This window comes from Varroa destructor, unplaced genomic scaffold (genome assembly GCF_002443255.2).
Source record: "Varroa destructor unplaced genomic scaffold, Vdes_3.0 BEIS01000006.1, whole genome shotgun sequence".
Lineage (NCBI taxonomy): Eukaryota > Metazoa > Arthropoda > Arachnida > Mesostigmata > Varroidae > Varroa > Varroa destructor.
The window spans coordinates 11,936,297-11,951,599 of NW_019211459.1; the positions used below are offsets into that span (position 1 = coordinate 11,936,297).

Here is a 15,303-nt window from a genome sequence, read left to right on the forward strand (position 1 = left end):
CGATACGATAACATACTGGTTTGTTTCAAGAGAAGCTACTTTTTGAGGGAATATTATTAGGACGCTGTTTCGTTATAGAACTACTCTAGCCAGTTCGTCACCCCTGGCAGTTCGTAATCTGTTATTATCAATATACCCCCTCGTTGTGCCCTGGTGGTGTAGTACGCTAGATATTCACAACTTCTTTCATGAACTCGTTTTGTTCAGTTTGGTAAAATCCAATTTATTTACATGAGATACATACCTCAGCTATGAGGTATTGTCTTTCTTCTCTCCGACGATTTTGCTAGAATCAATATCTACCATTATATTTTGAACAAAAAACAAACCCTGTTTGAATAATAAATTGAAAAATCGTCGTAGTGTTTCTACGTGACGAAATATGTTTTTCTCGTTCGATTTCTGGGTCTCTTCTTTATTCCATTTCGAACGGGCGAAACCTATTCGTGCAATTAGCTTGTGGGATCCATCTGCAAAAGTCGCGTAGCTATCTTTATTTACTCGGTCCTTAATCAATTATTTATTTATACAGGTACCAGGTACTTGTTTTCAAAATGCATTAGGTGCGCACGATTCCCTTCCTGCCTAACTTTCCCTCGATGAACGTTTCTTACATGTGAATGAAGTAAAGTTTTGCATAACATATGCATTAACCCCACTCGCATACGCGCATAAACCTGAACCGAACAGGTTTTCTGACATTGGCTTTGTAACGGCGACCTCGAAAGTATCGGGTAGCTTAAACAGCTATGCTCAATATTCTCAGTTTCCGAAATTCCCTGAGTGTCATCGGCTTTCCAATTCTATTTTAGGTTCCATATCTAACATGTTTTGTTTCTGCTGTGGGTTTCAACTCTTCTTGTTCGTTTCATTATTACTTTTTTCTCTATCTTTTGTCGTTTCTATCTATTATATTACAGGGCGGCGGCGGACATTATGGTGCAGGAGGTATGAGCTCATACTCGTCACATCATCCACATTTGGCGGGTCACCATCCGCTGCCACCAGGGCCTGCGGGGGGGCATGTCGCTGCCGGGCACGTGGGAACAGTCCATTCGTGGACGTCCGCAGCAGCGGGTGCCAGCTCCGCCGGTGGCCGCGAGATGGGAGGACCCAGCACGTCAGCCGGGGGTGGGGTCGTAGGCGGGCTCAGCCATCCAGGGGCGACGACTACACCGCCGACGCTCGGCATGAACGCGCTCAGCTTGGGGGGACCTCCTTCGGCGGCCAGCGCACAGGCAGGCCAACCCTCTAGCTCCCTCCAGCCTATCAACTCGGCCGTGCTTCAGGCGTTGGGGCAGGCCGGGTAAGTTTGCACACACAACGACGATGAAGTGCTGTTTCTTCTTCTGATTGATTGTTCTTCTCGTTCGTTTGTTCGTTCCTTCAATATTGATTAGTGTGATACAATTGTTGAATTCGAATATTTTGGGAACGTCTATTGTTTAATCATTTCTTCATTAGTCGTTAATTCGATCAATAGATTCGACATTCAATCGTTAAGAGTAGTCAGTTTGCTGATCAGCGGCGAGAAAGGTAAAATGACTAACTATGCAATGCAGCAAAAAGCAGAAGAAATACACTGTGAGAAAAAGAGCTAGAAAACGAGAGAGAGACAGAGTGTGCGAGGGAGAGAGAGAGAGAGAGGGAGAGAGAGAGGATGAGCGAGGGAGAGAGATATAGAGAGAGGAAGAGCTATCCGAGTGCGTGAAAGTGTGTGGTGTTCGCGCCTGACTGTGTGTAAACGTCATCTTGGTCATAGCTTTGATGGCGCGCCGACATCGCCACCAGGCCTACTACTAGAGCCTTTTCTAGCGTTTCCCATAACCGGTTATGTTTCGTATGTACGATCACTAAAAATTCAATTAGTCCTCTTTCATTCTATTATTTCCGTCTTTTATCATCACTGCTGGTATTACTATTACAATTGCTGCTGCTGTGCTGCATTAATATTAGTGGCACAATTCTACTCCATACGCAAACTGCGTTTTAGCTTATCGACGACCTATCGATCAGTTACCGATAAATAGGAGAAACACATCTGTTAATCGATTTGGTAAGTGTAATGAAAAAGTAGATGCAGTGACAGCAGCCAAACAAAGAAATTCGTAAGCTAGAAAAAGCATTAAACGGCGAGAAAGCGAAAGAAAGGAAAAGAGAGAGCTTGAATGGTACTGAGTGAATACGGGGCCAAATGCAGACATCGTCTTTTGAGTAATGTGTGACATAGCCGGTTGGAATGAGAACGATTGCGAAAGGCGGGACAACTAATTATATTATATTATAATTATATTATTAATTATTTTCTAGAACTTGCTGTGCGGTCGGTTAACAATTTATCAGTCGTTTAGCGACCGAGATGAAACAACGTAAATTTTCCGCGTTTAAGTCTCTAGCCAACTAAGTCTAACAGGAATCAAGCACTGCAGTATGAAATTAGGCATAATCAACTGTTTTTCAGGATAACAGTAGTTTGAAAGTCTTTTTCTTTAGTGGACTTTTTTTTCTCAGAGTAGTCACAACAGCTTGCTAGTACAATTTTTAGCTTATAGAAGCTTTCCCAATATACAGTGGTTTCCAAGTAGATAACGTCATAACTTTTAATTGCGTAGATACCGTCAGCGACAGTCAGCGAATGTTCTAAGATCTTGCTTGTAAAGCTGTGTAGTTGATAAATATTGCAACTAGTACGAACTACAAGCGTGGTTCTACGTTTCGGCATCTTATAATTAAAGTTCCTTCGAAATTTTGCATAGTAATGTTTTCTCACCACCGTGGCAGCTCTGAAAGATACAAACTGATAGAACGCACACTTCTCGCAGTCATGTCCCAACCGGTAGATATTAAAGGCACTCACTTATTTCACTGATCCTTTTTACTTCTTATTTGCTAATCACTAATAGTAGTAGGGTTCCTGAATAGAATAATTAGTGTCTCAAGACAAGAGTAGAAGAAAAGTGAAATTGAATTGTGTGACGAATGTAGAGTTGTTGGATTGCTGGAGAGTGAAGAGTGGAGCTGGATGGTGGTGTGTGCTTGGAGAAGAGAGTCTGGAGGCCCCGAGCGGAGCGAATCTCGTGTTGAGTGTCGGGCGGAGTGGCTGTCGTCTGAAACTGAAAACGGATGGTTGGTATGGCGTATCGTTCATGCACACAGACATACATTCACTCGCGCCCTTTCATACAAAACTGTGCCGATATACAGGGCACGTAATCATTGACGAGAGCGCTGTAGCAAACAGTTCGCGACCTCGCAATGCGACTCGGTACACCCAATCGATTTTCACATAGACGGCGACATAGTTCGAAACTTACATGTGATTGGGATAACGGCTACAGTCCACCATACCTGCCACTATACACACAACAAAGTGTTCCGTTATTGAGGATATGTGAATCGAGGTAGACATCGGCGCGTATTAATTCTTTGTCCTAGAGAAGTGACAGCAGATAGCGTTGCTAGTGTAAGATTTTTACTTCTGTAACTTGTTACTTAAATACAATAGAACTTTTAACTGAAACATACAAAATAGACCGTATTAATACAAAACGTTTATGAATTATTTCAAGTACACATTTTATTGAAATTGTTTGCTCTTGTGTTTAGGCACGAATATCTATCGCTTATCACTATGTTCAAGGAAGGATCTAAGGTTCGCGGAAAAGCCTTTCTGTTTGATAAAATCAATCATTGCACAGTCTAAAGCCAATACAAACAGCCAAACAGTATATTACAACTATTTTTTAGTTAAGTTCACACATCGATACCAACAAGACGGCAAATAAAAGCAACCTCACGCTCATATATAAATACACACTAAAAGTTTTTACCCTCGCTCCTGGCCTACAACTCTAGCATTATGTATTCTAGTATATCAAGTCCATTATATCATAACATTGAAAGCTTGATAGAAAATTACATAGAAAAAACATATGATGAGATTGCACACTTGTGTAAATGTACTGCTGTGTTAGTGAGTGTTTGATTTTTGTTCAGCTGAGTGCTACTGTTGTCTTACTAAAGCTAGCGTATTAATGGTCAAGGTGAGAAAGAGATTTGGATGTTTTGCCGATTGAAGGCAAATAATCTTCCTCCATATTAGATAAAAAAAAGAATTCTCCTAATTGAGTCGATTGTTGTTGCTGCCATTATCAGTTTACGATGCTATTTGTAGAATTGTGGAGCTCATTAATCTGTTCCAATATCACCGTAGCGTTCTCATAGATGTGTCGACCCGATTTTTGTCAGAATGCTAAATAACAAACTCAGTATGATTTCTTTTACTAACCTTCTAGATTAATTTTCTCTTGAGTTAAAAACTAGAGCTTAAACAAAAGCAGCATTCAGTCGGTTTTTATTTATTTTTTGACAGACACAACGCATGCAACACGGTAATCTGATGGGCGGCGTGATCCAATTAGCATTTTACTCTAATTTAAATTGAGGTGCCTCGGTAGGTCTCTGTTGTAACCATTTAATCATGCCTGACCCCGTAGTTTTTTTTAAACCTTTTATTTTTTTTATCTAAATCTAGTTGAATTAATGAATCTCCCTAACCCACTATGTTGAGGCAGTTAAATCAGTTTACGGTCATATAAGGCCAGTAACTGACTTTCAACGAACTAGGCGAAGTTATAATTTGACTATTACACGATATACAATACGTACAATCGATCCATTATGCTCAGACCAAAAATGCATATATTTTAAATAATATTGCTTAAATAGTAGGAAGTGCATATTGTTTTTCATCATACCAATACGATACTACATATGCCGTGTATTATAAAGATAGATACCTTGACTGTTAATTAATACGTGGTGCTCGTTTCTTTTTCTTTCTCCCCTCATCCGCTGCTCGTCGTTACGGTGTTCGCCCTTTGTTCCTCTTCGGTGTTTGTCTTGTGTTCTATACGTTTGCTGCATATCTGTCAACTTCAGGTATGGGCTATTTAGTGGAAACTTCGCAGCTGGAGGTGGGGCCTCTAATGGGGGCTCCGGGGGGGGCCATTCCGCCGGTGAAGCGCATTCGTCGCATGTAAATCCCAATCCGCCATATGTGTGGGGTCCCGGAGCGCCTCACGAGTCACCCGGCTGGCATAAGGCACATGGCGGTCACGGTGCGCCACAGCCCGGCCAAACAGGCGCCAGTCAGCCTGCTCAGCAACCTCAAAATGCAGGTGGTGGCCAGCAAGCACCTCAACAGGGACCCCAGCAAGGACAACAACAACAGCAGGCAGGATCACAGCAGGGCTACACGATGTCGGTGTCGCCGTAGGTCAATCAACCCAGAGAAATCTACACCGTCACTACCAACGACTACTACAGAAACAACAACAACAACAACAGCCTAAACTAGTACTTTTTAACTACTTCAGTAGCGGCCAACGGCAATGAGGGCAACACGAAGAGACGCGTCGCTAACAAATCAAGTAAGAAATTACAGTATAGACAGCAAAAATCATAGAAGTCAGAGCAGAACTAACACCACCACAACACCAACGACGTAAAGAAGCAAAGCTCACCCAAGCCAGAGAAGCAGTCAACGCAAAAAGTCTCCGCATCTAATAAATCGAGCATGACAAAAGAGGAACCTGAGGACGACAATGCAAAGATCTACAACAATAACAGCATTGGCAAGACTAACATAACCAGTACAGTTAGATGCTTCGTATTGCTTAAGCAAAACCGAGATCGTCAACGACCGTCTGAAAATCGTTCAGAACGAAGGTGTGACGACGATGTGGCATGGAAAGAATAAGGACAACACGCGAAGGCCTCATCGTACGTTTGCATTGGATCAGACGTGACAGAGATGGGAAATTTTGAGCTCGGTGTGAGGAGCGCACCAAACGTCGCTATCACACAATCGTGCATCACGTTAGCTAATCTCTGTTGCTATTGCTAATACTGTTATACTCATTTGATTTGTATCAAACCTTATAAACCCAGTAGTGGTACTGCACGAAAATATACTTGGCTGGATAAACCCCACACATCCACAGCATAGAAGTCCGAAAGTGCTTCATAGGGGTCCGGTTAAGGCAAACATACGCGCAAAATCTCTACAGGATATAGGCACATGGCGATAGGAGGTATTATATATATACAGACAATAGAAACAGAAACAACATAAAATAATCAAAGAAAGTACGAGAATAGCTGAACTACTTGCGTACGCTCGAAACCTATTGGCCAACAACATTTGAACCTAATGACACCTGTTAGAATATCAAAGATGCATATGTTTAGGCGAACGACAATTGATGGGGCTCACATTGTTTACACCTTGCTAGCAAAAAAGTACGCACTCACCAATAACAATGATAACTATGTTTATTGAAATTATAGACTTCTTATATATTGGTATTCGAGAAAGATGCGCGAGTACCCGTCGCACTATTGATCGGCGATGGTCAGGTCTTAATCATGCACACTCACTGAAATATATATATAAACAGGAGAAACAATGCTCCACACAATTGATCACACGTGTAGAGAAAGAGCGCGCTCGTTGCTGCAGATTTTGAAATAGGATATACGAGGCATATATCAGATAAGATATAGGACACATAGGGTATGAAGGACCTTTGTGTTGCTGTTATTGCTATTTATTTAATATGAAGTTTAAGCAGAGAAAACTGTTCGGGCGAACTACTACACCAGAAGCGTAAACGGGTGCTTTTCAACCGGTGAACTTCAGCTACCTTAGCGTATTGCTAGTAACATTATTTGCGTAGGCACTGTACTGGTGATCTTGCAGTTCTCTGGTGATTCGCTCTGCGCACTCTACTTGTTCTGTAGAGGATAAGCATAGTCGCAGCGAAACAGCAGGACCTCATCCTTAAAAAGCTCTAGGCGATGATTGTTGAGCTATACAAAAACCGGTGGCATCGCCTAGCCTTGGATAGCTTCCTAGAGTTGAGTCGACAAAATCGTGCTTCGTTCTTTAGTTGACATCGTTCGACGTGTATGAATTGGAGGGCAGCGAAGAAACAGTACGTAGCTTATCAGCTAAACGATAATAGGTTAATTCTATCTAGAAATTAATTTTGATGTTGTTGTACGGTAAACAAGAATCGTTAGTGCTGAGCAAGGAAATCGGAGAGAGCGAGCAGGGAACAGACGTTGTGAGCATTTCTACGCTCGATTACCTTGATCGAGTGAGTCGGACAGATCGTCCAACGGTGAGCAGCAACCAAGGCGGGCTTGCGATTGTTCCGCGAGGCCAAATCACCACCACAACCACCGTCACGAACAACAAAAATGGCTGCAGGCACTTTTGCAAACGATGTTGCGAGAAAGAGACACCAGCCACAGTAAGAGATGAAGTAGACGTATGACGCAGTTAGTAATAAGACAAACGCGAAATTGCATAAAACCAATGCCAATGTGATCGGTCGGATCGCGCTTCGAGTGACCGCCACAATGGCCCTTGGATATTTCGTGAAACGTTTGCCCGTTTAGCTGTCGTACTAACGAAAAGAAATCACCCGTGTCAACTGCTCTCTGTGTGTGGTAGACATCAAAAGAACGAAATAGAAATATTATTTTGATTACTGCAACTCTTAGATTACGCGACAACTATTAATTGTCAATGGAGACTTTTATCTAGATTTACCTTTACTGCTATTAAGTACCTATCACTACTGGAAACGAACGTCACAAACAAACGCTCTCAAGATTATTGTGTTCTATATAATGTTAATGATAATGCAATGATTGAACGATGTGTTAATGTCATTTCATCATCATCACCATTCATTAATTGATTGATAGATGATGTGCACATAATTATTTTACTAATTCATTTGCGTTAGCTAAGTATAATACTTTGATAGTTTATGATCGATGATTGACAGAGAAATCATTTCTATAGAATATTTACGCGTGTTAAACATTTGATAGGATTCTCGCCCGCGATTGGCACTGAGTGATCTAGCCGAATTATAGTATCGGTGGCGCGAACCTAAACAACAAATATCGAGTGTATTTTCTTGTGTGTAATCATCAATACCAGTTATTTAATTGTGCTTTCTTGTTCTCGACACATCGTTTGTTAGGGCCTGCGTACGTACGCTCCTAAGGGATTAGATCGTCGTAGAGGTCGGGCAGGGGGTGTTGCCGGGCGATAGATAACTAATCCGAAAAAGAGAGCTTCGCCATACATACATATTTGATTAAGCGCAGGAGCAGTGATTATTTTCTTTAAGATATCTTTCGCGTACGGCCGTGATTCCCTGCTCTGGGGGTCCCAAACAACATGGACATAACGCAACATAACGATGCGATGGGTGGCAGAAAGCTCGAGGATTTGTTCGTCTCCCGCGATGCTTTCCGACGCCACCAGGAGAGAAACAGGATCGTGGAGCCGAAGAGCTGACAAGAGCTAAAACGACGTGTTTTGAGAGAATTAGCTCGAGTGTACTCGAACACATTGGACTCATTTGATTTGTATGGCCTGCGGAAGCGAGCGGGCATTCTGCTGGTCCAGCGAAGTTCTAATGAGCTGGGACAGAATCTGAAATTGCACGAAAAACTCAATCGACGATCGTGAATATCACACCAACGCATGAAACGTGTACGATGTGGCGTGCAACCGACGCATTAGGTGCATTCGTTGTTGATGTGTGTGTGTGCATGTGTATGTGTGTGTGTGCAAGGATGATGGAGTGGCGGAAAGCTTTTGTTGAGACCCGATCGAGACCCAAGCAGCAAAGGACAACGGAGTTGGCAACAAGCAAGGCAAGCATCGATGCGGCAAAGCAATGTTAAGTAGTCCTACTACAGCTGACAAAGAACTATATTATAGCTGCTACTATTATTAATACTGCTAGTAGTATCATCGGATCTCTGATTTGTCGTAGGCGACAAAGGAGACACAAGTAATATAAATGTGTTGCTACTGCTGAGTGAATGTGTACATAATATGTACATGCTGATGATTCAATGGCTTTGCTGATGCTGATCATGATAATAATGATGATGAAGAAGATGTTAAGGATGCTGTGTAATCAGGTGGTATTATTGAATAGGTGATTGTAGCTGACGGAACGAAGTGTGAGTTTATATCAGCAGTTGAGCGTGCGCGTAAGCCGTATGCGAGGAAGAAAGAAGAAGGTTTAGTGGAAGTGGGTGTTGATGGCATAGCGTGAGGTGCTGGTGTCAAAAGGTGACAAGCCTGGAAAAATGCAGGGGGACATTGGAAACTCGAAGACAGAACGTGTGTCTGTGTGTGGGTGTGTGAGCGTGTCTGTGTGTGTGTCTTATGGGGCAACTAACTCGATGTCGGGTAAGACCTAACGATTAACCAAACTCATAGCAACAAAAAATTAGCCGGGATTAGTCGACGCTGTGAAAACACGCGAAACGTAAACTATAACTGCATAACCGAATATTAGTAGGTATGTACCACAAACCACAAAAAAATAACATCCGTCGCGGTTGATTAGAAGAAGCGAATCAGAAATAGGGTGGCGTACAGGAATTTGAAAAAAAAACGTAGATCTTCGGTTACTACACAAGACGGATCTACCAGCAGACACTCATACGAAGTCGACTATAATACTTCATTAACACGAAATGACGACGTGGCAGTTGGGGTGAACGACCAACTCGAATCATAAAGCTTAGACAGATGAATTCGTTTGCTATTGTTACTACTTCATATTGCTGATTGAACGTAGCCAACCGAAAACGATTTAATGAAATCTGGCCTCTTTCATTTGCCCAACGACTACTGCAGAGGCTGGGTTCGCTGTAGCCGAATCGAGTCGACTAAGTAGCGGATGGCAGTCGGTAGAACTACACAATACACGCTAGCTAGGAAAAAAGGCGACACACGAGTTGGCATATGCACACAAACATATATACTTATATATATATCGGGTAGAAAAGTTAAGTATTAACTTTATTATTACTAGCATCATGAGGAGCCCGACAATACGGTGAAATGGTCTAATTTCTTAACTACTACTCTGTCAGGGTCGATTTGCCGAGATTCCAGTTGCCTCGCAACCACCGATTTGCAGCGACGGGGTGTGAGTAGAGGGCCGCTTTGCATCCGTTGTAGTGGCGATCTCAAAAAGCTACGAGTACCGTCGCAGAAAAGAGTACGGTACTGACGCAACAAAAAGGTAGATACAGCAAAAGAACAAAGGAACATACTTGGCTACGCATATATAGAATTGAAATGGACCAAATAGACGGGGGCGGATAGTAGGGAAAAAGGCCTCAACAGCCAGTCAGACATCAAACATATAGTGGAGGCACTTTATTGTGAATGGATGTGAGACTGAACGATGGTTATCAACTTGGACGGGATTGTTGAGATCGAGTGAGAGTTGATCGAAGACAAAAGGTCAGGCGTCATGCTGCTTCGGATCGTCTCGAGCAAATGACTAGTGCGATCAACAGACTATCGAGGAAAAAGGCTTAGTAAACACTGCATGTGTCCAATAAAGCTTTCGTTATTAAGCGAGCCGTGGCCATGTACAAGCGGCCTTTGTTTTGACAGAAGGGAGCAGAAAATGTGACTGAAATTCACAATATCAGAGGCATTAAATTAGTCAGAGATTGAGATTAATTGATGATGGTTAAAGGACCGGACCGGGTTACTCATTTGATCTCGATAGGTTTCTACTAATGGCACTCAAAAGCCAAGGCATGCCTGGTGTTAACATTTGATAACAAACCCATTATCGTCGCTACTAAACCAATTGGCTGGCAGAACTATCAAGGGCTTGTGCCTTCATCATGTTTTTTCGTATAGAGATCATGTATGGCAAAAACAAGAGGATAGAAAAGACGAACGATAAGTTGCACTATACTGTTTGTTGGAAGGTGTATACAGGCGGCGAATGTCGAAGCATTCTTGTGCTGAGCAGCGTGTTGAAATGATGAATGATACATGTGATCAAGTGAGTAATTGTGGACGCTTTCGAGTTCTGATGGAATAGATCGAGTTCGATTCATGTTCATTTGGCTAATTCTTTGGCTCGTATTTTTGCCCTCTAAGTACTGCTTTGCTTGAAACGCCGCGGCCGCTATAAAACAAGAGGCTCCTCTGACAACAACAGCAGCTTTTCCCAAGCTGCACAATGAGATTCTAGTTCACTGAGGATTGGCTACGAAATCTGGGCATGCGTGTGCGCACGGATGCGTTCCCTTCGCCGGGGCCGACTTAAAAAGTTCGACACAGAAGGCTGTTTCAGCCACGACTGCCTGAAGGCGGTACGCGATGCGTCTAATCCAGCCAGGACACAACGCTGAATAATGCGTTGAAGGTCAAAAGTAATTTTTGTTGATGATATACATTGCTGAGAATAAAACGAATAATGACAAAATAACGAGGCGGATTCGTGACAGCCCACATTGTTATTACGACGAAGCCAACTGCGTTTTCGCACCGCAACGGAAACGTAAACTGACACGAGTACCGAAGGGGATCAGAGCTTTGAAATCATAGCGCGACAAGAAACGACGAAGCAATGAAGCAGCTTGTCAAATAACATGCGGAGGCGGAAATATAAGTGAGCTAACAGTAGCCGCAATGTTCTACGACTGACTGCAGGAGACGTCTCGAACGTAGGGATAACCTATTCTTGAGATGGTGATAGCAGAGGAAAGGAAAACACTAATAAACAATGTTAATAACGATTTAAAGGACGCAAATGCCGACCAGAATGGACTAAACATGACCACTGATTAATAAATGAGAATGAGCTCTAGCTCGGAGACGTGGGCACATGTGTACTACACGTGATACCGTATGAATGTGTGTGTCGTTAATGGGTGCGTATGTGTTTGTGTATGAATGAATGTGATTGTTTTTGTTGTCTGCGTCCTATTGGCTGGCCGCGGACAAACTAATGACTCGGGCAAACAAACAACTGTTTGCCGAAATCGCGTCAAAGGAAGCTGCTGACAGGAGGGAATAATGGTGGAACTATTGGCGAGTTTTGATTTTGAAATTCTTCTACTGTATAGTAATGACAGTGTGCAGACCATTCGTTTGCACGTCAAGATTCACAGGATCATAGCCTGTCTCTAGCGCGTATAGCAACAATAAAGGGCTTTGCCAACGGTGCAATTTTATAGAAATACCGAATGGCTTTAAAAACTTAAAGACCTTGACACGGCACCGAAGAAGCATCGTATCTTTAGCTACGAATCATAATAATAATAGTGAAAGGTTTAAGCAAATTTGTTGTGTTGCTGATACGTTGTTGGCGGCGCCTGAGAGGGAATCAACACCTGAAAATTATGCGCTTTGCTACGCTATGTAAACAGATTATATGAGTAAAATACGAAACACGTTTTTGCGCATATACAGAAGGAGCAAACAAAATTACGTGAGTCTGCTGAATGCTACAAGTCAAAGTTAATTAGGGAACAAATAAAACACTATTCGAGATGATCGACCGTTTCCCCGGTTAGAAAAACTGATAGCAAAAGTAACAATTTCACGCCGTATTGCCCGCTACTACCACTACAGCTACCTCTGCTCCACTGCTGCGGTGAAGGATGAGAGTACGCGCGTAAATGTTCCGCGTGTGAATGTGTATGTTTGCGGGGCTGAATTTAACTATGTCCGTACGTTTGGCTGTGACTGTGTAAGTGGGCGTTGGGATGTCAACGACACCTTTGTTGATGATGACGACGACGACGACGACGACGACGGTTATTCACGATGAAGCGGATAAGGAAAGAAAAACAACCGCTGGAAATTCTGAAAAACGCAGTGGGACGCTAGAGGACTAAGATTTAAAATAATAACAATTTTAAAAATAATAATGAGGTTTATGAAAAGACGCTAACGAAACGCCCGTAGCTGACGACGTAGAGAACGTCAGAGTAAACGAGAAGAGAAGAGTCTATAATCATTATACGATCATATGACGGTGATGATATTAAAAAGAAAATGATAATAACAGTGATGACGACGCGCGTTTTTTTGAAGTGAGCGAGTGATAGAAAAAACTAAACACAAGTAGGTGGAGACGTCAGGCAGATCGAAAGCGAGACAATGTGTGCGGAGAGTGCAGTAATTCGTAGATGAAAAGGAGATGATAGCGGGGATGATGCGTAAATACGATTTAAATACACGATCGAATTAGTTGGTTCGATCCCGGTGAAGGTGTTAGGTGTAATTTATTTGATAATACGATGATAATAATAAAGAAGAATATTATGATGATAACGACGATGGCGAAGTTAAGCGTGAAGCTGACGATGATAATAGTAATAATAATAATGATAAAAACAATAATGACGATTATATATATATATATATGGTGGATACAACTAATAGTAATAATTAAAAACAAATACTTTATTATTATTTTAACGATAATGATAATGGGGTAGTTGTTCATTAATGACTCTCTATATATATATATATATAAAATGTATGATGGTGGAAAGAAAAGGATACAGGAAAAGGATGATACAGCCAGTGTAGAATGGAAGTGAGTAAAACAGAACAACGTTAACATTAACAAATGGAAGTACCGGGGAGCAACGGGCGTCAATAGTAATACAATACAGACGAAAAGAGTCGGCCTCTAGCAGAAGAGGGGATACATTCGCCTCAGGCACTTGTGCAAACTCGTCGATCAGGGCAGTTAATAACAATTAAGAGGCAATGTCGAGGATCAGATAGGATGCGGAAAAATCTGAATTTAAATGATGACATGTGGCTGTCTATGAATAACCGACCTTAACGAATTGTCTGATAGAAAACTGCTGGTTACTAGATTGATCATTTTTAGATGACTGAAAGAAGAGACTAGGGCAGAGATGGCAAAGGGCAATGGACAAGGCAGGGGCGCGGTTTTGTTGATTGTTGGCGTTGTTGAACACGTGCTGCGCACATAGATAATATTTCAAATACAGCAACGACGATTGCGGATCCTTATTACATCGTGTGTTTGTGTGTGAAATGAATAGGGAATAGATTCGTTATGTTCTATTTGGCAAAAAGCATGAAAATCAAGCACGGAACTAGCCCGGAATCCCAAACTTCGACGATTGATACCGCCAATTGAAGCACCTCTATAAAATCATAATCCGAATGATTCTATGACTCGATAGTGTCATTTTTATTTCTCTATTAAGAGTAGCAACAATAACACGCAGATATTAAATATACATTTAATTCTCATAAATTGACTTCCAAACGCCTTTTTTAGTGCAGTCTTTTGCTTCTTTTAAACAGAAAACATTGTCTATTATGCGAGATTTCCAACAATCATAACCAGACAAAGTGATATCTAAGTTTTATCCACATAAGTTGTTATTGCACTTACGTTATGAAATAATGAATCCAATCAAGGCTCTGTTGTGTCGAAAATCTTCCTTGGCCACTTCATTTCCACCATTTTTCAATCAAGTTTCAAATTCAAAAATTGACTTTTTAATATTTTTTAATTGCTACAGCCTAAAATCCAGTAAATGTTTTAAACCGTAAAATGAAAAGGAAGCGTCTTGTAGGTTGTGCATTACTTAATATATATTATTTTTATTCGCGTATATTTTAGAATGGCGCGCCGTGCTTGGGTACGTTCAAAGCGTGAGCCCCTATGATTATTCGATTGGCGGTTTTAATCCCAGCTAGAGGCACGATTGATGCACATGTGTTATAAGATGTTTTTCATGAAGAGAACTTCAGAGGGTCGCAATGCACTGAGGTTATAGTGAGGGTGTTTAAAATCTTCATAAAAAGAAAGTGTTTTTCGGAAGGGTCAGATGTTATCCTAAATGCCACAATTTGAGGGTGGTCTAAGATGCGGACTTCGCGTCAACGCTGGGCTGGAGTGGGTACGGGGCTGGGTCAGTGCGATGGAGTGACTTTTGTGATCACGTGTGCGAGTCTGTGTGTGTGTATGTGCGAGTGTGTGTGTCATTTGCGTGTGAAACTGGGCAGTCAGGTTGACAGGTTAGAAAGGCAAAGATAGAAAAAACGAGACAAAGACGAAATAAGTATGGATCGAGCTAACGGGCGAGCACGAAAGGGGAACGAAAGAATGACAGGAAAATATAAGACGCCCTGGAGAGAAAACTACTGGGCGCTAACAACGACGGATGCTCTCGGCGATGAACCCATTCGACCGGTAAGAAAAACGAAAATAAACGCTATCGTTTGACCCCGTTCAGCTGATCAGACCAGACGAAAATCGATTACTGCATAAAGGAAACAGAAGCAACACTAACGAACATGTATGGCCGAAAAATATCGTCGGAGAATAAAGACAAAGCACACACAAGGGAGAGCAGTGGATACAACAACATGTTGTCTATATA

At 42.0% G+C, this 15,303-nt stretch overlaps 1 protein-coding gene across 7 annotated transcripts in view; it reads left to right on the forward strand.

The window, feature by feature from the left end:
• Positions 1-15,303, forward strand: part of LOC111252877 (uncharacterized) — a 67,818-nt gene that overhangs the window by 12,778 nt on the left and 39,737 nt on the right. For 3 of the 7 annotated variants that reach the window (XR_015329817.1, XR_015329818.1, XR_015329816.1), the window contains exons 8-9: positions 921-1,306; positions 4,942-9,404. Coding sequence is in view for 2 of the 7 variants with exons in the window: in XM_086992311.1 (XP_086848437.1) it covers positions 921-1,306; positions 4,942-5,278 (723 nt within the window). In the remaining 5 variants the exon portion in view is untranslated. Of the gene's footprint in view, positions 1-920; positions 1,307-4,941; positions 9,405-15,303 lie in introns of those variants that run through there. The other 4 variants (XM_086992311.1, XM_086992312.1, XR_015329819.1 and 1 more) reach the window with 3 other exon arrangements.